Source organism: Synchytrium microbalum, assembly GCF_006535985.1.
Source record: "Synchytrium microbalum strain JEL517 chromosome Unknown SmJEL517_scf0020, whole genome shotgun sequence".
NCBI classification, from domain to species: domain Eukaryota; kingdom Fungi; phylum Chytridiomycota; class Chytridiomycetes; order Synchytriales; family Synchytriaceae; genus Synchytrium; species Synchytrium microbalum.
In genome coordinates this window covers 320,922-345,294 of record NW_022158369.1, presented here as the reverse complement: position 1 = coordinate 345,294, position 24,373 = coordinate 320,922, and the positions used below count along the sequence as shown (strand labels likewise).

Genomic DNA, 24,373 nt, shown 5'->3' with positions numbered 1-24,373 from the left:
TTTCACTATTGGTATCCATGCCTAACATTCTCCCAAACCACACATACAGTTCCTCAAATGTATGTGGAAACACAGCTTTACACTGTAAGCCCTATCTGGATAGTTTTGATGTACTTGAAGCTATTGCAGCCGTCCTTTCCCTTCTGAATGTTAGATCTAATATCAAACTGCTGAATTTCTAAAGGTGGGCTCGGCTGTCAAGCAACGTTTTCTGCTGGTACCGCAGGATGCTATATATCACGTCCAGAGTCGCATAGATGCACATCTGGATATTATGTCGTGAGTGTTTGAAATTTGAAGGTCATGATCATTTGATAGATCCTCACTAAGAACTTTGCACATAGTTTGACAGCAACACATGGATTGCATCACGACAATCATATTCTGGAGATCCAAGTGCGCTTCAAACCCCGTCACGCTATCTTTTGCCGACATCTCACCACATGTTTATCACATAGACTCGGCAGACTTCACACTAGACTCCAACAACCCGTCTCAGATATCAGCTGTACCGAATGGCGGTGGCATAAGATTGAATTTGAAGAGATCGCCTTATGTTGGCTCAGATGGCAATTACTACGGAATCAATGTGCTGTTGTCTTCAACAGCGTATCTGAATTTTGGGAAGTATGAGGCTAAGGTGCAGACGTCGAATACTGCGGGAGTGTATGTATCTTGAATGAGCGCAAGTTTTTGAAAGGTGGAGGTGGTACACTGATACTGATTTTGTCGTTTACAGAGTCACCGCCTTTGTTGGAATGAGTGATTCACAGGATGAAATCGATTGGTAAACACCCTGGTTTTTTCGTTGTATGTGCCGGCAAGATCAGAATGCTTTTGACTGACCATCGCTACGTTTGTAGGGTACGCATTGACTTTCAGAAACTTTGAAAAGACGCGAAACCACCCAACGTTTCCTAGACAACAGAGTACTGAAACGAATACTTCTCATTTCAAACAGGAATGGACTGGCGCAGACCCAACAGCCGCACAGACAAACTTTTTCTGGAAGGGTTTTATCGATTACACTAAGTCAGTATACTATGAGGTATACTTCAATCCATCGAGTTCTCCTCTCCGTCTGTCCTTTGTCGCTCACTCATACCACCTTCCGTTACTAGACAGGAACAGTAACAGGCACCACAACACACATTTACGGCATAGACTGGAATGCCCAACGACTCATCTGGCTTATCGATGGCATAGCGGTCCGCACGCTCTACCAAAACACGACATACAATACCGCATTGCAGGCATATCAGTACCCAACCGATCCGATGAGGATACAGATTGGGATATGGGATGGTGGATCGCAGGCTGGTAATGTTTATACAATACATTTACTTTAACGCTTTTTTTTGTAACCAAGATTCTTTGTTAGCTGGCACGAGAAGCTGGGCTGGTGGCTACGCTCCTTGGACATCATCACCAGGAAGTGATGTTGGGTTCTTTGCTACGTTTAACTATGTCAAGATTCAGGTAACTTTGGAGTTCTGTGCCGCCGATGCGAACCATCAGACCGCATTTTCTCAACCTCACTTATTCACATAGTGTGTCAATGATCCTGTGCCAACAGGCCCACCAGCTAGGCTTTCAAACGAAACTGCCGCAAACGTGAATGGTGGGTTATACGTTCCTTCATCGGCCGACCCTACAGCTGTAGCTGTAGCATCCACTTCTGGCTATACCGCTGCATCAAGTGTCGCTCGAGTCATACCATCTACAATGTTTATGGCGTGTGTTGCTATAATAATGCTGTGTGTGTTGTAGTTAAGACTTTTTTGTATATGACTTGGGTGCTTTTTTGGCTTGAAGAGAAAGTAGTTTCTTCAATTCGGATAACAATGGTTTTGTCAAAGATGCGATGGCAAACAGTTCGCTGTGTATCAACGTACACATTTACGATTGTGTCTGGCGTCATACCAGCTACAATACTTATGGCATGTGTTGCCACAATGATGCTGTGTGTGTTCTAGTGGACGTTTGGTGTTTTACGTCTGGATGGGATTTTTTTGGCTCAAGAAAAGTAGGCTTTTGCGTCGGGATACGAGAGCATTGTCAGAGAATCTACAGCGTCTCATTGCAACGATGTGAAAGCAACAATAGTGTCCCTTCATCCCATTAAGTAAACCAAACCATACAGATGACAACCACTCTTTCGAAAAATTACTCTTTTATATTTTCAGTCAAATCAAACAATACCGTTTTGATACTACACACACAACAAACACCCTCCCTTAAACATCAACTTTACGAGACTTTGGAATAGCTTCCACCTGTCCACCAACAACATCCACCTTCCTCTTCTTGCCAACTTCAGCAGAAGCAGGTTCTTGCGCTTTACGAGCCTTGAAATCAACGAGTTTGTTTATAGCCATTACATATGCTTTAGCACTAGCAATCAAGATATCTTCATCAGTTCCTTGACCCTGGAAGCTAGTTTCAAATCTCGAAGCATGGTCAGAAGCAAACGATCCATCTTGGCCTTCATCGTTATGAATGCGTGGTTTATCATCAGTTGATTCCGAGACACCTTCTTGAATCCTGACGAGGACTTTACCCAAGGAGTCTGAGCCCTCTGTTACAGCCTTGACTTCATATGAAGCCAAGACATTGTTATGGCCAGTTAGACGGTTGATGCACCTAAAGATGGCATGGACTGGTCCGTGACCCATGGCAGCGTCCATACGTTCGACGGGTGTGGTGGCATTGTTGGAGTAATCCAAGATGGCAACGGTGGCTGTGGCTAATACACCTGATCCTGATACGACTTGGGCGGATTTGATCTTGTATGTTTCACGGTTGATGCTGGACATTGACATGTCATCCAACAACGCATACAAGTCTTGGTCGGTGACACCACGCTTTTTGGTGTCTGCCAGCTTCTTGAAGCGAGCGAATAGCTCGTCCATAACTGCAGCATCCTACAAATGATGAATACGAGTTAGGAACGGTTGAGGAGGGCTGAAAGTCAAGATCATCGCAAAAAAATCGACTCATCGAATGCTCACCTTGAACTTGTCAGCATACACAGCTTGTCCAAGTACTTGCTCAATCCTGACTTTGAATGCAGCACGACCAGAGTGTTTACCCAATACCAAATGGTTTGAAGGAATGCCCAAAATGGCGGGTTCCATGATTTCATAGGTAGATCGGTTCTTGAGCATACCATCTTGGTGAATGCCCGACTCGTGTGCGAATGCATTAGCACCCACAATGGCCTTGTTGGGCTGAATTACCATACCAGATCGTTTGGTAACCAATTGGGATGTTGAGTAGATCATGGTGGTATCGATATCGGATGTTACTGGGAAGAAGAGGGGTTTACAATATATGGCCATCACTATTTCTTCCAATGCAGTGTTTCCTATGATATGAGCGATTATGTTTAGGATTATGGCATCCAGCGAATAAAGGATTGCAGTCCATAATGCACTTACCAGCACGTTCACCAATACCGTTCATAGTGACTTCGACCTGTCGGGCGCCATTTTGTATACCAGACAAGGTGTTTGCAGTAGCCAAACCGAGGTCATCGTGACAGTGAGTTGACCAAGTTACCTGCCAATGATGTGGAAAGGAAGTCAGAAGTCTGTCTTTACACATCTATGAGCAACAAGACCCTTACATTCTTTCCACCAGGAGTGTTTTCAATCAAATGCTTCATCATGGATCCATATTCTTCAGGAGTATTATATCCAACAGTGTCTGGGATATTCAAAGTAGTTGCTCCAGCAAGAATGACTTCACCCAATACCTTACACAAGAAGGTCCTGTCTGATCGGCCGGCATCTTCAGGCGAGAATTCGATATCCGTGCATCCCAAAGACTTTGCGAATGCGACAGCAGCTACAGCCCGTTGGACACATTCATCACGGTTTATGCGGAGCTTGTGCTCAAGGTGGATGTCTGATGTGGCCAAGAAGGTATGTACTCGATGTAGAGGAGCATCTTTTACAGCATCGTATGCTCTTTGGATGTCGGCTGGTACTGCACGAGCTAATCCAGCAATCACCTATAATGTTGTTTGAAATCAGTTGGTGAAACACAAGAGGTTTTTTTTCGACAAAGATGGTCCAGCATACCATTGGACGGCCAGATTTGCGTCCTACGGTGAGAGGGCCGACTTCTCTGGCAATGCGCTGTACGGCATCAAAGTCGCCTTGAGAAGCGATAGGGAAACCAGCTTCACAAACGTCTACACCCAATCTTGACAATGCTCGTGCAATCTCGACCTTTTCACCAGCAGAGAGAGTGACTCCTGGAGACTATGGCCCATGAGAAGATGCTGATTAGCATATAGATCTCAAGATGCACTCGCACAGCAGCTCGAATCGATCATAGTTTCAGTCAGCAGCAAAATGCTTTTATCCATGACAGATGAAAGAAGCAAATGGGGATAGGTTACCTGTTCTCCGTCTCTGAGGGAGGTATCAAAGATAATGAGCTTGTCCTTTTTCTCGGGAGCGACCATCATTTCTGTATATTGGATTGTTGCTTGTCAAAGATGAAAGAGGGTGAGCAATAAGGAATTCAATTTGGAAACAGGTGAAGGGAGAAGGACCTAAATGATAAGTTTTGTATATTATGGATGTGATTACACTTATCAAAGTCGATTTTGGACGTGTTTTTTAAATCAAATTCTGGAAGCAACCGAAGGAAGCCAATCCAGACCACCAAGTGAATAGCGAGGTGAGAACCGTTCTTACGTTTCCAACTTTGCATTGGATTGTAGCGGGGAGCGCTTCCGTTGTTGCATCGCTCAACAAATGTAAACGCTGTATGAACGACAACGAATTCGAGCTTCCTCGCAATATACCAGGACTTGTTCATTGCGCGTAGGAATGTAAGATTTGATACATGCAGCAATCCTACTTGCTCTTCCCTGCTACACTTGCATATACACGCTCTCAGCAAACCAACAACACAAAGGACTGTTGACATGTATCTTTTGCTCAAAACGCTGCACGCACACATTGAAGACGTTCCAGCTATTCGGATATGACTCAACTCAATATTGTCATATCATAGGAGCTACAGCTACTTCTTGCTCCAAGCCTTTCCTACTCTAAATCTCGGCAACCAGTATGACATTTGGTTGAACAATGATTTTCTCGCCAATACACAATCACACCAACCAAACTTTGTAATATACAGCATCAGCATCTTATTACGTATCTGCTCAGCACATCGGTGTCTCTTCGCTTTCGTACCTGGAATGGCAGCTTTCCTTGTGCAAGTTACAAGGTTGGATCACGATCCCCAAAGACAAGGGAGAATTAGATTGAAACCAATCCATCGTTGCTCGGTAAAGGTCTGAATGCGCTTCGCTTTGCTGTAAGAAAACACGGGGTGCGTCCTGTCAGTGTAGCACGATGTGAGGCATCTTCCAAACGATTCATCTTTTGGGAGAACCCAGCTTCTTTACCCGGGTGCATCCTGAGTGGTACTGAAGAATGTGTCTTGCTGCTGGATAAAACCATCATTGGCTTGTTTGCTTGATTTTGTTGTTTGATGCTTTCAACTTTTCATAACGAAGTTTTACTAGCACACTTCTCGTTTCCTTAATACAAATGCACGATTTTAATTTACAATTTCGTTGGTTTGCTTCCAATCCTTGTGGTAAACACTTTCACATTTCAATACTTGTGTCCTCAACTTTGTTAAAATACAATTTCAGCTGGAATACAACAAACCTCAGCTTTATCTCGCGTAAACTTGTTGCGCTGGGTATTAGCTTTGTCTCCAGACTTTGGTCTTGGAGTTTCCCGAAAAGTTAACGCCGAGTCTCTAACGACGTCAAAAAATCTCATGGTCAAAAAAACGAGCACGCAACAGCTGAAATCCCTTTTGGAGTAATATCAGACACGTCCTGATAACTTTTGGTCGATCTCTTTTGATGTGAGTTTGGAGCTGGGACATAAATATTTCCAAGATTTTCTGGCCCTTTGACCCATTTGATTTGCGTAAGAAGCACGTAAAGAAGATGTCGTTCCAAGATCAAAATACGTGAAACGTGACGTCTTCTCTTAATTTCAAGTCAATTTCAACCGGCACTCAAAATTGATCGTTTTTGAAGATTTTCTCGTACTCGGAATTTCACTCGCAACAATCGCACCCCAACTTACATCACTGCTCTCAATAACAAGATTACTGTGTCTATATCATGGCACATAAGAGGATCGAGAACCACGGCAAGTTTGCTGGCTATCTGACTGGCATCGATGCGTCCTTCTTGGCAATCGAAAACGCAGATCCCGAAACTTTGATGACTATAGCAGGTATGCAATAATTCTCGAAGTTTTCTTGTTTGGAATGCTTGAAATTGCATCTTGACTTCTACAAAGCTCTCCTTCTTAAACTTTTTCCTCACACGTGCTGACTGCGTAACCTCTGTCAAAACATCTTAGGAATCTACGAGTTTCATCAAGAGCTCGATGAAGAGGTCTTGAGAAAGCAGTTAACTGATTTCGCATTCCAGACTGAACGCTATACATCGGTCTGTGTACGTGGAAAGAGCCCCATATCTCGTCCATACTGGGTTGATATTGGCGAGCGGTTTGATATTGCAAACCATTTGGTCGTCAAACATATTCCGAATGGAACGCTACGGGATATACAAGATGCTGCTGCACATATCGTTAGCCAGCCATTTGATATGAATAATCCCTTGTGGCATGTTACGTACTTCAAAACTGGAAATCCACACTTTTCGGCAATGCTTATTCGAACACGTAAGCTAGCTTTCTTTATATTCAGATACAGATTACGAATATTAATTACTTGCTGTTGACCTTTGTGTAGACCATTGCGTAACTGACGGGCAGGTAAAAAAAAGACGACTGTGAACTACGACCATGCACGATCTCCGAGTCATTTCTCTAATCTAAATCACTCTTACATCTCGTCTTAGGGATCCATGAGAGCCTTAATTACATTCCTGACTTCGGTAGACCCAATCCTTCGGAGCCGCCGAATGTCCCAACTTCAATACTCTGCTGGAAAATATGCAAAGAAGGCCCACAAGGAAACCCTGGGTGAATCTCTTACGACACCCATTGAACATGCTTGGGCCACGCTGTTGGCAGTGCTAGCATTCGTATATGCTTTGTTCCTATACGGGAGCAGGAGTGCTCAACTGTTGCTAAACAAACGGACAGGTTACCTTCGGAAGTCTAAACGGGCGTTAATGGAATCTCAGGTATGTGATTGTGATTGTCATTTCACTCGTTGTTTGTTGAAAATCCTCCCCGTTGAAACCGTTTTGTTAGCTTGGCGTCTCAACTGGTATCCCGCTCGAAGAAATCAAGGATGTAAAAGACATTTTGCAATGCACCGTGAACGATGTTATGGTGGCTTGCACATCTGCTGCTTTCGAGCAGTACTTGGCTGGGTATGTATGGCGAAAAAAATGACCAACATACATCCAACATAGGACCAACCACCTTTCTCTATCAAACAGATGCGACGATTTGGTCGACACTCATTTCACATTCATGGCACCTACGTCTCTAAGAAAGAAAGATGACTTGCATGTCTCGAATGAGAGCTCTGCATACTTGATTCGTGTGCCAGTGATGGGAGATGAGACTGTTCGTCGGGTAAGTATCCTTGCAGTCATTTGATTGCTTTGGTGTGTGAAGTGTTAGTCATTGGTTGTAACGGCATTGGGCTGATCAGTTGTTTTGCCCTTTACAAAGGTCCACGCAACTCGCCAAACAATGAACATTGCCAAGAAATCACCCGAGCAATATCTCTCGTATTGGTTTTTGCAAGTGGCCTTCTATTTTCCATGGATGGTTCCAAAGGCGGCTTTCAGTCAAGTGGATGTCATTCATGGAGTGGTAAGTCTCTTTGGCTGTAGTTTGGTTCCAAAAAAAGGACAGAATACGATAGTACATACACTACATGACTGTACTTCTTGCCCTAACCTCTTGCATACCTCTAGATAACAAACGTCCCAGGTCCCTCCAAACCCCTCTCATGGGCCGGCAAGTCTATCATGAACATGTACCCTATAGTCTGTCTCCCCTCCACAAATAGTTTCGGATGTGCACTTACATCGTATAACGGATCCATGACTGCTACTGTACAAATGAAGCTCGACGAGCAGTCTCCTCGTTCGGCATATGGTGCTGGTGGTGCACAGGCGTTTGCTGATTTGATTGAAGTCGAGTTCAGGAAGCTGCAGGGTATAGTTACCAAGCCTGTATCGCCTGGGAAGGAGTTGAAGGTTAGCATTAGTGCAAAGGAGGAGTGAGATGTTTGTGAGTTTAGTGCGTGTTTTGTAGGCTTTGCTTGTAACTGTACGTGTGTTTTGTGGAGTGTAATAAGACCTGATTATATGCACAATCTTTGAAGTTCGTCGGCAAAAAAAAGCCGCGGCACGCCTAGATTGGATGTGTACATTAAGTTTATATGAAGTCTCTAAATAATTATATATTATTACTACACCCGCAAGATATCACTCACTCAATCTACCTCCTAAAGTTATTATACTGCATCGGCTGTGCATAATAATCCTGTTCCGTCCTCGGAACTCGTCTATACGATCTCAAGCATCTCCGTATCGATTCTCCGAGCAAGACCCACACGAATGCCAAGATGATCAATATAACGAATATCACAATGATTGCCACAATCCAGCTATTACTAGAGTTTATGAGTGCTACCCCTGATGTCGACGATGCTGATATTACAGATGGAGCTGCATGTGGACTGGATTCGATTGTTGTTGGTAGCAGTAACAGGGTTGCTGTTGCTGATACGTCACTCAGGGTTGACGTTGCTCTATACGTGGTTACCGATGCGATATCGGTAAATTCAGGTGCTGCTGTATTCGTAGGCGTTGCATCATTCACAATTGCGTTTCCGACCGCTGCGTCCGTTGGCGTAGTGACTCCCGAGTCGGGCAAGCTTCCAATATCAGTCGGCGTGACACCGGAATCTACAGGTGGAGTATACACAGATCCAGAGTCCGGTGATGCTGCAATGTCAGTTGGCGTGACTCCGTAGTTTGAAGTGGGCGTGTATGCGGGTCCAGAGTCTGGAGATGGGTCTACTTGATTCGTTGGTGCGGATGTTGGGGGGACGACAATGATGGGTGTATATCCAGAGTCTGGGCTTGCATCTGCTGCAATTATTGATGCTATTATTGGGGATTCTATGGGGGATGCTGGTAGCGTGGTCATAGGTGAGCCTATTAAATTATCAAGTGATATTGTAGGAATTGTTGTAGATACACTAGATATCCATATTGTTGGACTGGCTGGATGTATTGAGGTGGTTGCAATTGTGGTGGTTGCTACGCTAGTTGTGGTCGATGTGGTTGTGGTGGTTGACGACGTACTGCTACGTGACGTTGTACTCGATGATGAAGTAGTTGTCCGTGAGGTCGCGGTTCCTGATGCTATTGTCGATGATTCGACGACCAGGCCATTCGATGTGTGGATCAAACCAAAGATTAATGCTAGCAGAGTCCATGACCCTACGTTCCGCCTACTTCTAATGTTTTCGAAGGTAGAGAATTCCATTATGCAGTCTGATTCTCACGGTGGTGGATGGTGTGAATCAAAATTTCGTCTTTGCGTCCACGTTCTTCAAAAGTTGAAAGATTTTCTACTGATTGACGAGCTAGTACACAATCTTCAGAATGAGATGAATAGGTTTGAGGCCTGAATCTTACAGTCTGAAAAAGCCAGAGTTTCCCTTCGTGTAGCTTGTTGCTGGAGTGCTAGCTGCAGCATTCAAACTCCGCTTTCCGAGCCTTCGACGAGACCATGACCCTTCCAGGAAGCATTTAGATTGTTGAATGTCCAATCTTGTAGTACTCGAAATGACTTGTGGCTTCCACATGTACGAGTAACTGATATCTGGTCCGTGTTGATTTGTTGATCACCCAGCGCAGCTAATTGAATTGTTGCAAGAGCAAAGATCCAGGGCTCTAATACCAACCTTTAGCTTCAAAACACGTACAAATATGCAAATTGGGCTCTTTCAAGCCTTGATCTCCGTGGTCTGAAAACGTCACCAGCAGCTTATGACAAGAGACGACTCGACAAAAATGGTGACAGAACAGACATTAGAAGAATTCGGATACCATTTTAATGATGATGGAGAGCTGCGCGGCATCAATACAGGTGAGAACACACTGAGAACACACTCTCTTATTCGAACCGTACCTTGAGCTTTCAGCCTTGCTAATTTTTAAACTTAACAGGTCAACCGTTCGAGTTCGATGTACTGGAGAAGTTTGCACTGAATCAAGCGAGATATGAAGCTATAGGAGGTAGTAACATCGACTATAGCTTTAGTCAACCCCCAATTCATGTGTGGGATCAAACATCAAACTCACATCAACTCGATCGTTAGATGCGATTGCAAGATACATTCAAGAGAAGCTAGTATCGGAATTTGAACTGCAACGAGTCTCTCTGCCTCTCCCTATTGATGGTGTTGATGGCGAGCCTACGAGTAAGATCTTCATGACAGGTAGGAGCCCAACACACGTCGAGTATCAAACCTCCCACATTCACGGAATGAAAGGTGGATGTGAAAACGCTTTATATTAGCGGAGGCTATCATCACAACAACGAAGCCCTTGCTTGTTCTGATACCTGGTAGCAACATACGTTGTGGACAATGGGCGAGGTATGTGTAGTTTCTCTGATTACATTGCTTCGCTATTAGAAGGATACTCAAAACAAAAGGCATAAACAAGGTCTGCGTATCATGCAAAGACTGTCTCACATGCTTCTTTACATTATAGAAAAATCGTAATGAACGACAACATCAACAACGGCAGCATCTTCAACTATCTTCGGAGAGCCAAGGCTGACGGATACGAAGTAATGGTACTAAACAACAACGAAAACGAAGATGAAAACGAGGTCGAGATTCGAGGAAGTGAAACACCTACAGCTCATGTTAAATATGTCTGGGAGCACTTTATTTCGAAATCGACAGCACCCAATATTTTTTTCGTTTCTCATTCATATGGAGGACATTGTACGTTGAGTCTGCTGCAATCCAAAAGTAAGTTGTGGAAAACGCTTATATTCAGGCATGTACCGATTGGTCTGACGACCCTTCTTGGCATAGGTGACGTATCAGATCGTGTCACAGCAATAGCATTCACTGATTCAGTACATAGTAATTCAGCTTCATCTATGAGTCCCAGAGTTCAAGAATACATGAGAACGGTTTGTCCTTCTTTCCCCTTAAGTAACTCCTCATGCTCAAGCTCACGTACTCTTCAATAGAAAACAATCAACTGGGTAACATCTCAAAAGCCGCTTGATACACCCATAAACCGTGGAGGAGTAGGACCATGTCAATCCGCAGGGACAACCGACCATGGGTATACGACTCCCGTTGCCATGGATTCCATTTTCAAATTCTTTCAGACCAAGAGGAGTACATGAGAAAGGGAATGGTTTGCATTGATCCTGCTATGGGGTTGAGCTATATAAAAAGCTTTGCTTTTATGTGAGTTGCTATGGGGCTTAATTTTCGAAACCGCTGGACATGCAACGATGTTTTGACGACGATGTGCTGTATTATACAAGAGCAGAGGATGTGTACATGTTTCAGCAGTTTGCAGATAATTTAATATACAAACTTAAATCAGCAAGGCAAGAAACGGTTGACAGGGTTGAGAACTTGGATTTAACGGAAGGCCGAGACAGAGAGGAAACCTGATGAAGACGACGAAGACAGAGACGTCGATTGCTTGCTGCTTATTTGCAATAGCGTAGCCTTACTCTCCGACAAAGGGCTCGATGGAGTAGACGGTGAGCTTGGCGGGAGCTCTAAGAAACGGGTCCCACTTCGTTAACGATACTTTCAAGCCGTCGAAATAGAGGCAAAGACTTACCACAGCGATCATTCGATACCAAATCGAATTCTATACTAGGCACATTGGACCTCATTGTTTGTGTTTGCTCCACCATTTTCGAGTTGCGTACAATGTCTGCTGTTACGATTCGTATGGTTGGAGGAAACATATGTAGGATTCTGAACTGGATATAAATATTGGTGCGGCTGAAGATCGTTTTTGTAATGTATCTTAATTTGAAATGCCAAGTGTTTGGTAGTCAGGCAAACGAAAGCTTTGGTTGTTTGAGGCTGTGCGAACTGAGAACAACATCACACATCACATGAAATGACGATTTCAACGGTATTTATTGCATTTGTCAGATATTAAAAGAATTATAAATCAACACGTTTCAGGTCTCAGTTGCTAACGGGGATGTGGTTACCACTCTCGCGAAGATGATGCTTCAATGTTTTCCAATTCGACGGCCTATATGAAAAGATCGTTAGCGTAGAGCTGATGCAAAGTGCGAAATGAGTCGTCTACCTCAGTAAATGTCATTGACTTTGGTGAATAGAACTGTTTAAACCACCTCCTACAATGAACATATCAGAATCCAACTTTCAAACTCGCAATTGGTGTATGCAGCAACTGTTCTTAACCACACCGATAACCAACCATACCTGAATTCACCAATAGTCTTCTCCTCCTTCATAATCGGCGGATTGGGTATAAAGACTTTCTTATTGAATATAGCAGCATCCGTCTCATACTGCTTTATCATAACCCAAAACATGGCCTTTGCCAATATCCTAGGCACGAATGGTCCAGCATGTACTTGATGTGTCACCTTCATGACTAGTGGTGCGATTGGCTGCACACATTCAAATATCGCGACATCACCGAATGGAGTGTGAATCTACGATTGCGGGTATTTTAGTGAAGACACATTTCAGTGAATATGGGAAAGTACACGTACACATATCTCAGCAAGTGCCGGTCCATGCTGGGTCACGTCCGTGTATTGTGCTGGGAGATACAAGAATCCAAAAAGCAAGAAATTGTGGATTACTTGCATGTCAGCTCGATGTGGTTGTGTTTCGTTGACCTTGTATTTGGGACGCCAGGTATGTTCGAGAAACGGTTGAACGTACTAGAAGAGCAGTGGGCATTGAGTTTGCCATTCGAATGAGGAAGGTACTCGAAAACGACACTTACGGGTATGACGGATTTGTGGTGAACCCAATAAAAGTGTGCCGAATCCGCGCCGTTCTCGGGAAGCTAGAGAGAAATGAGAATTGGGTCCTTGCCAATGGGCGATTCTTCGTTCTTCAACAGGAATATTACCTCCATTATATGAGCATTCACCCAGTGATCAGTCCTTAAAAAGCCAGTGAATAGCGTCAGATACCATTTAAACCACGAATCTGTATTTGCCAACAATCAGCACAAACCTTCCATGCCTCCTCCACGCCCCAATCCCACCACCTCTCTTCAACCCATCAACAATCCTCGGCTTCCAGCTAATCCTCTCCTCCATAGTATCAGGTGTCACGCTCGAATCAGCGTCCATCCACACATAAATCATATCATTAGCTTCTAAAACAGGATAACTACGAGCCTTGACAAACGCAGGCTGCTTTGTATCCGAATATGGCACATCCTTGACGTTTCCCAGCCCATCGAATGTCCAGCCATGGAAGGGACATCGTAAACAGTTTCCGTTTACGATTGTGCCGTCGGTGAGTGATGCACCCAGGTGTGGACAATAGGCGTCTAGTATACGAACTTGGTCGTCGTCCCCGCGGTATGCGACGAGGGTTTTGCCAACGAGACGGCATTCTTTGATTTCGTTCTTGGGTAGCTCCCATGAGCCGAGAATTCTATACCTGAACCAAGGATGAAAGGTGTAAGGGCGATTTGGAAGGGCAGCAACTGCGACCATTGTAGCTTTTACGAAACAAGCACCAAACGGCGTCATGTTCTCACCAAGTATTGGGATACGGTGGCGGCATGACCTGTGGGTCATACTTTTTGTATCGATGGCCTTTAGGCAGCGGTGCAATATACTCTAACCGTTGGAATGCTGCCTTGTAAATAACAATAGCCACGTATCCTACAAGAATAATCGTTAGAAGCACGTTATGAAAGTGTAATATACAATAAAATTCCATGATTCGATCTCTTGACGCTACCTGCAACAAATCCAACACAAACCAGAATCAACAAACTGTCTGCTCCACTTTTCTCTAGGATTTCACGGACATTTACAGCACGTTCAAGCAATATATGACCATATTCAGCCAGTTGTGGATGCTCTGACAGGTAATTACTCGTCAAGTTGATCAGAGCTGCCATCGTCGCGTTTGGATTTGAATGTGAGACAAAATGTCAGCAGAAGTAGTCAAGACGAAATAACGTGCCAAAGGGGACTTTAATTTATTGTATCAGAGGAATCAGATTTTCGTTCTATACATGACTTCAGACTTTTGGACAGGGAGAACGCCAAGAATCCCCACAAATTCGATCCAAGAACCGCGATTGGTGACGCGACAGTAAAGTCCCCAGCAATCCCAATTGTTTTCGTGTAAATTGATACTGTGGCTGACGGCGTTGGAGTAGCAGATGATGTGTCTATCAGCTGAGGAACCGGTGCAGACAAATTTACACTATGGAGCAAAAACAAACCCACTGTGAGATTCAAATGCTTTAAGCTCTTCTATACAACCACTTACGATGGATCCATATATACAGGACCTCCACCAGCTCCAATAGCAGACATGCTTGGGCTCGAAACAGGTATTCAGTGCTTGAATTGAAGCCACCTGGAAGTCAAATCAGGTTGACTCGTCACGTTCACATTAGTATAGTTTGTTTTCGATGCCACGAATTCAAAGACATTCGAGAGCGTCCTGTTTGTAACTCCACGTCCCAACGATCCAAGCTCGAAATCATTTCCAATCATCATTAAAGTTCGGATTGGACATCACATTGCCCAAAAAAGTAGTCTACCCAAATCAAAAGTCAACCAAATCAAGGTCCTTTCATCATTAAAGCACGTGTTCGAAATCAAATTTTCTACATAGTAGTCCAACCACGAGTTGATCCAGTAAATGTGGGTATATGACAACTTGTAGAAAACAAAGGTGAGATTGACAGAATATCGTCAATGACTTTTAGTGGCATACTATTCTTCAAGTTAGACGCAATAAACACCAGTTGTGATAGTGGCCATGTCATGTCAAGACAACAACTGCGAAATCATTGCTTCCACGTCCACTTCGGGTAGCAGCCATAGCCATAGCCACAGGATGCCACATACATAAACAGTAGATTTTTCGTCGTAAACATAGTCATCTTGAGATTTGGCGCTAATCGTCGGTATCGCATGAAAATCTAGCAAGGATCATAACGATACCAGTCCAATCCTTGATACACATCAGTTGGCATATCCGCTTGATAATAAGGCGAAGAAAATAAATGCGTTTAATATCAAGCAACTCAACAATCGTTGATGCATTCTGTGTTAGAGCATCGAAATCGTCATCTCCAGCAACGAAATCGTAGCCCGGCTGATGCCATGCACTTTGGCTGTGGCGGATCAGTAGCAGCAGCATAACGTGATATTGTGATTCCTGATGCATTGATGTAGGGTTTTGATGCTGCGACCTAGAAGCCACATTCGTAGTCAATTCCAAACCTTGGCCTGGATGTGTTGTTCCGATGATAACTGACCTCTAATCTGCATTCTCAAGCCACATTGTATTAATCGGTCAAGATCCAGTCCTTTCCCCACTTCTGAATTCGTGATGCTGTTACAACCCATCCATACTCGACGACCGGCCCATTTGGAAGTTTTCTATGTTCGAGCAGGACGCTTCATAGTAAACCATTAAGTTCTCTACCACGTCGTCAGAATCCCACACGGTCAACCACCCTTCCACGTTGGAACTCCACAAAACGAAGAAGATTTTTCCTCAATGGACATGTCGCAACTGATAGAAATTATTGACAACCGAATTTCTAGTACGTAAGTGTGCTCATCCCGCTTCTGTTTGAACGCGCTAGTAGGCTCATCGATTGCCTAGGCGACCACAATACTATGCGGGGTCTTCCCTCAACGATCGGTTGCAAGGAATTCCAGGACCTGTGGGACCTATAGGATCTCGAGGAGATGCGGGACCTGTGGGACTTTCAGGACCTCCGGGACCTCCTGGACCTGCTGGACCTGCTGGCCCTCCGGGACCTCGTGGACCTGCTGGAACTCCTGGAGTGCATGGAACTGATATGAATTATAGGTTGCCTGACGCTATTATGCAAGCTTCAACAAGCAACCCACCTCGTGAAATAACAGAACTGCAACCACCAGCACCGGTAAATTTTCCAACAACTAATATCGAGCTAGAACTGCCGCAAAAAACTCTACTATCACGTCGAGGACGTGGAGCAGAACTTCTCAAACTTATCTCAAATGAAACAGATCGGCACTGGCGTGCCGTGCTAGCAGTTTTGATTATTATTTGCTTGCTCATTGCTGGTGGTATAGGGTTTGGAATCTGGGCTTTAGCAAATTATACTACCATTGGGGCAGTCATAAATGTTCTCCAGAATCCTATTTTACTACTAATGACACATATTTTGACTGTAAGTTAAGATGATGTTGTGGCAGAACCCGTTCTGATGACATGCAATATGTAGGTTCGAACTTTGTCTTGCAGTACCAGGAGGAGTATGGTCTTGAAATACTTGGGTGCTTTGGCCTGTCCTCTATTTTCTTGCCTAGACGGATTATTGGATCTGATGATTATCATTGAATACTTTTCCAACTTAATGAATGAGGATCACGGTAGTTGGATGGAAAAGTGGCTATTTGCTTGTGCCGCTAACGATAAGTGTATCGTGTTGCTAGCCATTGACAACGAGACTAAGGTAGGATCCTCATTTTCAATGCTATTGTTGGTCCTGATTTTCGTCGCCTTTAATGTGATAGGATTCGTATCACTTCCAAAGAAACGACAACGGTGCTTCTCTAAGGCATGAAGACAGTAAAACGGGAAACCATGTGAGTGTCTTCGTTCTTTCACTTTACGCAAAATGACGAAAAATAGATTTTGTCCCATAGGGCACTATGCTCTTGTCGGATTGGCTAAGAGATAACAGATTAAATGCCAGTTGTATCCCGACAGTGTACAGTGAGCAAACGACTGTTTATAAGATCCAACGGCCCACGTATGCCTGTCTCAGAGAACTCAAGAACAGTAACGTTAATGTGACAGCTTATGGAAGCAGTAACGGTTTTACGACCATAATCGGCGGTGTGCAGGCCCTTCTGTCTTCTACATATGCCTTTTCGGCAGGCTTTCCGTCTCTAAACAGTACAAACTTTGTCATCGCCGTCTTTTCTATAGTAGGGATTATTAACGTGCTGACCACTGCACCTAGAATCAGTACATCTGTAATTTTAGCAATTGGCCCGTGTCACAGTATACAAACGAAAATGGGCCATCCCACTAGAATTGACAACGCACTGGTATCTTCCATCGTACTCCTCGCGGGAAGTCTGGTCTTCTCCCTGCTGAGCCTCTGGCATTCAGGATTGGCATTGAACTCATTGGGTATATCTGCAGGTGTGTGGTTGGTAGGACAATTGTTATTCGCGGTAGCCTTAGTACTTTCTTCCTGGTCTGAGAGAGCTCGCCAAGTCAAATACGTGATGCTTGTTGTGGCTTTAGAAACTCCTCTCGTCCATCTAGCATTTTGGGGGATATACCTTTACCATCAGTGGTAGTTTAATCTCAAAACCAATACATACCGTACCATATACTTGAAAGGTTCACACCAAGGTTCGCCAAGGTTCGAGCCAATCACGACAAGGGGATCTCAGCGTATCGAGCAAGGATTTCTAAAGCAGCGTTAATCAGTAACAATCCCACGATAAACGCTGTATGTTACCATTTCCATGCTCCTCCAGAACCTTTCCTAAATGACCTTTGATTCCCGACTAATAAAACTGGTGTGTTGTCTACCAAAAGTGCAGAAAAAACAAACGGTTTGTACTGGCAAGAAGAATCATTATTCAAGCTCCATAGACTCGATGCATTCCACGTTGTCGATATCCAGTGCCTTCTCGGCTAGTTTCGTCTCAAGGAAACTCCACATGCAAGCAGCCAGACGTTCCGTGCGGAACACCGACTTGCAGGCAATGTCCATATCCTTTGACCATTGTTGAGACGTGCCAAAGCTCAAGAATGCTATAGAATAAGACTGCCAATATACAGTTTTAGTTCTTCTTCTTCGTTGTTTGACCAGTGTAAAAGGAGCAAGGTTTGTGTAGTTGAATTGTTGGACTTGATGATGAAGCAATAAATGCACCATAAATACGTTTCAATAGAATGAAGGTTATAGTGGTAATCAATGAAAGTACCACCATCATCCAGCGACATCCAGCCTGATTTTACCCAAAACATGTGAGGGCGAGTGTGGGTATTTTCTCAATTAGATTAAATGATACGGTAGATTATTATCTTTGACACGAGTCTAACTGTGAGCGCCATGTATCTTCGATAAGCCCAACAGTGTAGTGATGTACAGTTTTGTGAGAGAACTGCTGGAAGACGCAACTCCGACAATCATCACCAAAGTTCTTGCAACAAGCTATATAAGAGTACACTAAACTGTAAATTACGCGCATGTCACGATCTACCATCATAACAACTTTCTGTTTCTTATTCTTGATGCACAGATTCATTTCAGGTTTACAAATGTTTGCTAGTTTGGGTACAGATATTATAAGGTAACATTATTACGCAGCCGATATTGAGGTTTCCATATTACTCTAGAGTTCTAGAGGTATTTATCTTCCGCCACGTTGGAACTAAGAAGTGAGAAAACGTTTTAGACATCTTACACCACATAAACATGTAAGAGCCGAAGCTCTCGATTAGCTTACTTCAGACAAATCCAAAACACCCCTTGGATTCAGATAATGATACAAGAAACTGAACTTGTCCAGTGTTCGCATCCATGCCTCAAAGCCCATGATTTCAGCTTCATCGTTGAATATCTCCTCATAGATGAATCGTTGCTTAAATTCTTCAATTTGTGGCTAATGAATGGTAAAAAATCGTCACTACCAAAGGAAACATATCGCCCAAACATGATAACTGCCTGCGAGCTTACATTGTAAGGAGCAAACTTTATAGTCCCCAACGTAGTAGCAAATGTCGATGACGCAGAAATAAGTTTCTGCATTTCACCGTTAATGCCGTCGTATTTCGAGTCTTCGAGGACCAGTGAATATGCCGGTGCTTCTGGAATGTCGATATTTGCAAATCCGAAACTGTTGGCGACGATAGACCGGGGTGTGTTGGTTCGTATGATGAGGACTGCGAGGGCTACCATTTTAAGTATTTGATACTAGGGAAATGACCAAAGTCAGTGTGGGTCCGTCAGTATGATGGTTGTACTTTTTTTTGGTGGGCTACCTTGTGGAAGTTTGCTGCCGTAAAAGTGATTCGAACCCATTCCATATTGTTATGATACTCTGGCGGTGAGCACTGGCGAATATCAAAAGTTGTCAGATTATGAGAAAAAAAACCGCAAATCCGAGTGGGCCACATACCATCACGTTTTGAACCATATCATGTCCCATCTCCTCATAACTCCCATTCCTGACATAGTTATGCCAATTATGGCTCCCGCGATACATTCCCATCATATGTTGTAATGCGTCCAGTTGCTAAACAAGAAAGATGGTCTTAAACCAACTCCAGCTACAAAAAGGCGATGCTCAGAAAAACGATGAGGGTGAACAGCAAAATACCTGTGGAGAAGCACGGTACTGCTGCATCCGCAACAACTCCTGCTCACTGGGCGGCGCGATATCAATCGGCCCCTGCTGCAACGTAGGCCGACTATTCGCACCACTCGGTGATCGTGGAGACGCAGGTGGCGTAGCCATCTGTCCAGACCCAGCGCTACGAACAGCATCAAGTGGATCTGCTGATTCGCCCGGTAGCGCTAGTCCAGACGACCCGTATAATGATTTACGACGTGTTCTGCCAATCGTCATTTTACGGAGTCCCGAGAGGAGACCGTTATCACCTTGTGGTTCTGGAGGGGGCATGGGATATTCTTCACGTTGGGGTGGGTATGCGTATGCTGTTGTTGCTGGTGGTGGTATGAAGGAATATGTGGGGAGCCAGTATGTCCATGTCTGAGAATCGCAGTTTCGACGGGCGGAAAAGTCTTGCACTGTGCGGACCAGTCCCCAGATTCGGATTTGTTCGGGGAGGAGCTGGTTGAGAGTGTCAACGACGTAGGGTTTGTCGTCATCGACTACGTGGAGGGGACAAAATATACTGTGAGTTTCTTGTTCACAATGTAATTTGTGGAGGGTAGAGGAAAGCTATCCTCTTCTTGTAAACAGAATAAAATCGACTAAGTACACTTATCTCCAACGACAAAACTTGTCGAGCAGCATGTCCACCTTCAACCGTATTCCCACTACGACTGATTCGAAGCGATTGCTAACAAAAGAATCATTGAAAGCCGTTAGCCCATGTGTTGCCAGCCTTTCCTGAACCAACGCCAAGTCTTCCACACTCCCAAAACGTACGCCTTGTGCAAGCCCCAAAGTCTCCAACGCCGTAATGATATCGCCCTCAATAGTCCGTTGGCCTTTCGCCCTACACGTGGTCAACCAGTTTTGGGTTAGTGCCTCATGTCGTTTATGATAAGCTTTTGGGTGGTCATCGAAATGATCAAATGTGTGTGTTTGCACAGTACGTACTTTTCAAGAGCGTAGTATCCCTTTCCGGAATAGCTTAGCAGTATTCCAATCTTTTTGAGAGCCATGTCTCTAGACTTGGAACGCTTCCTGTTCCTGCCTAATGTATCGTTTGTAACAGCTCGACCAGGTCTTTCTTCAACTGCCGGAGGCGACCATGAGACTTGCTGCGGGGCTGCCATGGGTTGGCTGGTAGCTGCTTGCCTTGTCAGAGTTGACGCCTTCTGTCTCGAAGCGGTATTCATCCTGGTCTGCTGTTGTTTAAGGGGTTTCTGTAAATGTGAAAGAACGAAAGCTTGATAATGGGAAGAGCACCAAACTTGCAAGATCTCTAACCGCAAGCGGAATTATGGGCTCTCGACTCAAACTCGCAATAACATGCCAGGTTGAAAGTTCTGATCGCATATGCTAAGGGCGGCACAAAACGTTGTCACGCCCGAAAGTTCTGCAAAGTACATCTATTTGTTATGGTATCATTTACATATGAAAAATCTACTCCATCAACTTACATTTCTCCATTGTTACCAATCTACAGCTTATTCTGATCGTTTTATGGTGTATCTTCCATCTGAGAGTACCCCTTCGACACCAATTCACGTTCAATACGGAAAAACACCCACAACCACCTCCTAAGCACCTCAGCTACTTTGAGAGCCAAATCAACTCCAAGCAGCATTGGGATCTGCTCTTCTTCAGGCCTAACTCCAGGTGCTGAAGGTTTCACTGTTGCATCCACTAGAGCAAAGAAGAGTGGGACCTTGATAGTCCAACACAGCCTTAACATTACATTGATTACGACGGCAACGTAATATGCCACGGGGTGCTTGAAGTGAAGTATGGGTCTCAGAAACCTAGGGAAGGCTGGCAAGTGACGATGCCGCCTCCTAAACAATGACCAATCCATTATCAAGTCCCAATATATAGAGAATAGCGAATTCACGATTGAGAAGAAGACCCTGTATTGAACGATGTGTGAGAGATTGCTTGAGGGCAACAACAAGAGTATAAGCGCGTTACCAAATGCCCACAGCAAAGTCGAGCTTCCATTCAGCCTTGAGCAACTCTTCAGCGCTCAGCCCACTTGATGAAAAGGCAGCACCACGATAAGACATCCGCAGCCAATTGATCATAAATGACGACATGATGACGGGTATAGCTGACAGATATTTCCCAGCGTTGGCCAAGTGTCGATTCTTTGCTGCAGGTTCCGAAGCTAGGTTATATTCAGATATACATTGTCGTAACCGAAACAAGAAGGGACCGCTGGTGTTGAAGTAACGTTGTTAGCAATGATGGATTCATCACTTGGAGAAATTTTTTTACTACCTGATCAGTATCGGGGCAACCAAGTCCGTCCATGAGCCAAGTATAGATGTCGGAGCTACTACAGTTACAGCAGTGCCAGTCTTATCTCCCGGATGACCTGCTCTGGCAGCAGGCACGATTTCTTCATCTGGCATAACTAGTGTCCAAAATACAATCTGCAAATCTCCAAAGACTCGAGAATAGGAGGTCAATATATCAGCCAATATGACATCACAGAACGGCACTTCCGAGTATAGTGTTCCAAATGCAATACGTCTCAGAGACCTGAATTGCGAACAAAAGGAGGTGAGTATGAAACTTGAAGACGCTGTTTGCAAACAATAGAGCCATTACCTCAAGAACTTGACCCGCAAGTTACGATATAAAGTATCAAATGGCAAGAATGTCAATATTAGAATCAGAGCATACGTAGCAGCAGCTACTCGTTCAGCAGCAGGTTCACCCCATCTCGAAGCAGCTCCACCAAATGCAGCCAGCGACAAGACCGTCACACAACTTATTATTAGAGCAAGCGTATACATGTCCCGTGGAATCCATCCCGTTTGCTGAGCAAGAAGAGGACCAGATACAGCCTTTCCATCGTCTATATTATTATCTGAGAATGGCAGGTTGTTGGGACTAGCCGTTGGGCTTAGAGGCGTATACGGTGGACTTGACGACATGGCCAGTGATATCTTATCCAGTGCCTGTGTCGGGCCACCTGCTCCAGTTTCCAAGAGTACAGCAGCATCAATACCAAACACACTAAGGATATGTATGTTGGTAGCTCCACACCACAACCCCAGATTGATTAATAGCAATACATGGAAGTATAACGGTAGCTCTCGTATATATGAGAATGCAGTCCCGAGCGAATGGTAGGCAGCGTATATTACGATAAGGGTGACTACCACAAGTGCGATTCTCGATGCCATACGGAATCGGGCCGGGACGCCGTTTGTGAATATGAATGTGATTGCAGATGCAGCAGCAGCCGATGCTGAAGGCCGTGCCGAGGAGGGCGGCGGTGATTTGCCATTCAATGTGTTGGTCATGAAGGAGGTATAGACTGATTTGGCTCCATAGAGCTTCTTCTTCTTTGATGGCGTCGAAGAAGACGTCCCTATATCGTTTGGTAATGGAATCGCTGCTCTGGAAGCTTGTTTCAGATCCAGCTTGTGGTCCAGATTGTCAGAATCCTCGAAATCAGGCTGGAGTTGAAATTTTGAGTAAATGCTGAATTCTTTGGCGAAGAATGCTTCCACCTCACGTTTGTTTCCACTGATATAGATGCGCCTAGTGATGTAATATATTCATTATATCAATTGAACAGTTCACATATTCATCTTATGTGCGCATCGCCTCCAAACGTTCTCACACAACAACAACGTAGAGTAACAAGATCAAGCACTCACCTTCTTTGTTTCCCTGAATATGTCGGGAGTCAATGCAGCGCAGGTACCGTTGTAACCTGCTCGCTTTCAGTTCTTTCCTAGGCCAGTTACCTGCAACGATGCTGATGGTCAACTTTTTTCTGTTCATAGAAAACGCAGGTCATGAACCAAGTGCGATCTGAACTAGCTCAACAGAACTTTCAGGAACTACTAGCAGTAAGCCCTCCTCCTTTATCTCGCAGACCTACGGTTCTGACGTGTTTTTTTCATAGCGCATCAACACAAAGTACGCTCAACGTTGGATTCGATATGAGACGATGTCAATTTGCGTATAAAGACTCCACTTTCATCTTTATAGATGCTTTGAGAAATGTGTGTTGAAGCCTGGATCTCGACTAGATACCACTGAAACGGTATACACGAAACGGAACGTCCTCTTTGTCGACTTTTGAGCCTAACCTCTCTCACTTTCCTCTCAGACTTGTCTTAGTCGCTGTGTAGACACGTATATTCAAACCTGGAATCTGGTGTCTACCACATATCTAAGGAGGTATGAACGAACTAATGTGATTTAAGGATCTGATCCTAACACTCTAGCTCTTAGGTTGCAACGAGAATCGGGAAACGCACGCTGATTATTGCAGGACTTTGTTTTATTCATTGTAATGACATTTTTCATCTCATATACACACAATTGCACCTATGAAGGTAGAGCAATGGGTTTCAAGGGTGGTCACGGTCACATTAGTACTGGGGATTGAAATGAAAGGTGGCCCGTAACGCAGCTGATTTGGCACAGGTCGGCTCGAGATGAATCTCATGTAGTCGTTGTGTCATCTGCTGAAAACGGAGGCAGGGTACATATGTCGGTTCCGATGAGGAAGGTTGTTGGGTTCTTGTGCCATTAGAAGGTGGCTGGTGGTACTGGTCGTGTGTATTTGGTGACTTTACGGATTTCACATAAGTCCTTGGTCAAAGAAAGTCAAGGCTTTCACCACATGAAATGTGTCTTGCCAAACATTCTGTGTTCCCAGTCAACGAGAGAGTTGTATACGTGGTTTGGAGATGGCA

At 44.3% G+C, this 24,373-nt stretch overlaps 6 protein-coding genes across 6 annotated transcripts; 2 read left to right on the top strand and 4 right to left on the bottom strand.

Annotated features, from left to right (window-relative positions):
* Window positions 1–2,237: 2,237 nt before the first annotated feature.
* On the bottom strand, window positions 2,238–4,477 carry SmJEL517_g03675 (2-isopropylmalate synthase; the record flags this gene model as incomplete). Its single annotated transcript, XM_031169603.1, has 6 exons — window positions 2,238–2,924; window positions 3,012–3,367; window positions 3,441–3,561; window positions 3,629–4,015; window positions 4,086–4,268; window positions 4,409–4,477. 6 exons carry the CDS (start codon window positions 4,475–4,477, stop codon window positions 2,238–2,240), a joined length of 1,803 nt encoding a protein of 600 aa, XP_031024433.1.
* Window positions 4,478–6,166: 1,689 nt separating this feature from the next.
* SmJEL517_g03674 (diacylglycerol O-acyltransferase) lies at window positions 6,167–8,260 on the top strand (the record flags this gene model as incomplete). The annotated part of the gene is made up of 8 exons (XM_031169602.1): window positions 6,167–6,281; window positions 6,411–6,734; window positions 6,805–6,827; window positions 6,914–7,201; window positions 7,272–7,393; window positions 7,463–7,601; window positions 7,701–7,844; window positions 7,949–8,260. The coding sequence occupies 8 exons, from the start codon at window positions 6,167–6,169 to the stop codon at window positions 8,258–8,260; spliced, it is 1,467 nt and encodes a 488-aa protein (XP_031024434.1).
* Window positions 8,261–14,249: 5,989 nt separating this feature from the next.
* On the bottom strand, window positions 14,250–14,597 carry SmJEL517_g03673 (uncharacterized protein; the record flags this gene model as incomplete). The annotated part of the gene is made up of 2 exons (XM_031169601.1): window positions 14,250–14,484; window positions 14,551–14,597. The coding sequence occupies 2 exons, from the start codon at window positions 14,595–14,597 to the stop codon at window positions 14,250–14,252; spliced, it is 282 nt and encodes a 93-aa protein (XP_031024431.1).
* Window positions 14,598–18,668: 4,071 nt separating this feature from the next.
* SmJEL517_g03672 (uncharacterized protein) lies at window positions 18,669–20,848 on the bottom strand (the record flags this gene model as incomplete). The annotated part of the gene is made up of 9 exons (XM_031169600.1): window positions 18,669–18,689; window positions 18,765–18,920; window positions 18,995–19,231; window positions 19,300–19,371; window positions 19,437–19,553; window positions 19,638–20,152; window positions 20,265–20,343; window positions 20,433–20,502; window positions 20,607–20,848. The coding sequence occupies 9 exons, from the start codon at window positions 20,846–20,848 to the stop codon at window positions 18,669–18,671; spliced, it is 1,509 nt and encodes a 502-aa protein (XP_031024432.1).
* Window positions 20,849–21,153: 305 nt separating this feature from the next.
* On the bottom strand, window positions 21,154–22,963 carry SmJEL517_g03671 (uncharacterized protein; the record flags this gene model as incomplete). Its single annotated transcript, XM_031169599.1, has 4 exons — window positions 21,154–21,559; window positions 21,621–21,866; window positions 21,930–22,193; window positions 22,263–22,963. The coding sequence occupies 4 exons, from the start codon at window positions 22,961–22,963 to the stop codon at window positions 21,154–21,156; spliced, it is 1,617 nt and encodes a 538-aa protein (XP_031024429.1).
* Window positions 22,964–23,342: 379 nt separating this feature from the next.
* Window positions 23,343–23,937, top strand: SmJEL517_g03670 (uncharacterized protein; the record flags this gene model as incomplete). Its single annotated transcript, XM_031169598.1, has 6 exons — window positions 23,343–23,366; window positions 23,453–23,518; window positions 23,575–23,588; window positions 23,661–23,715; window positions 23,782–23,852; window positions 23,907–23,937. 6 exons carry the CDS (start codon window positions 23,343–23,345, stop codon window positions 23,935–23,937), a joined length of 261 nt encoding a protein of 86 aa, XP_031024430.1.
* Between the last annotated feature and the right edge of the window lie 436 nt (window positions 23,938–24,373).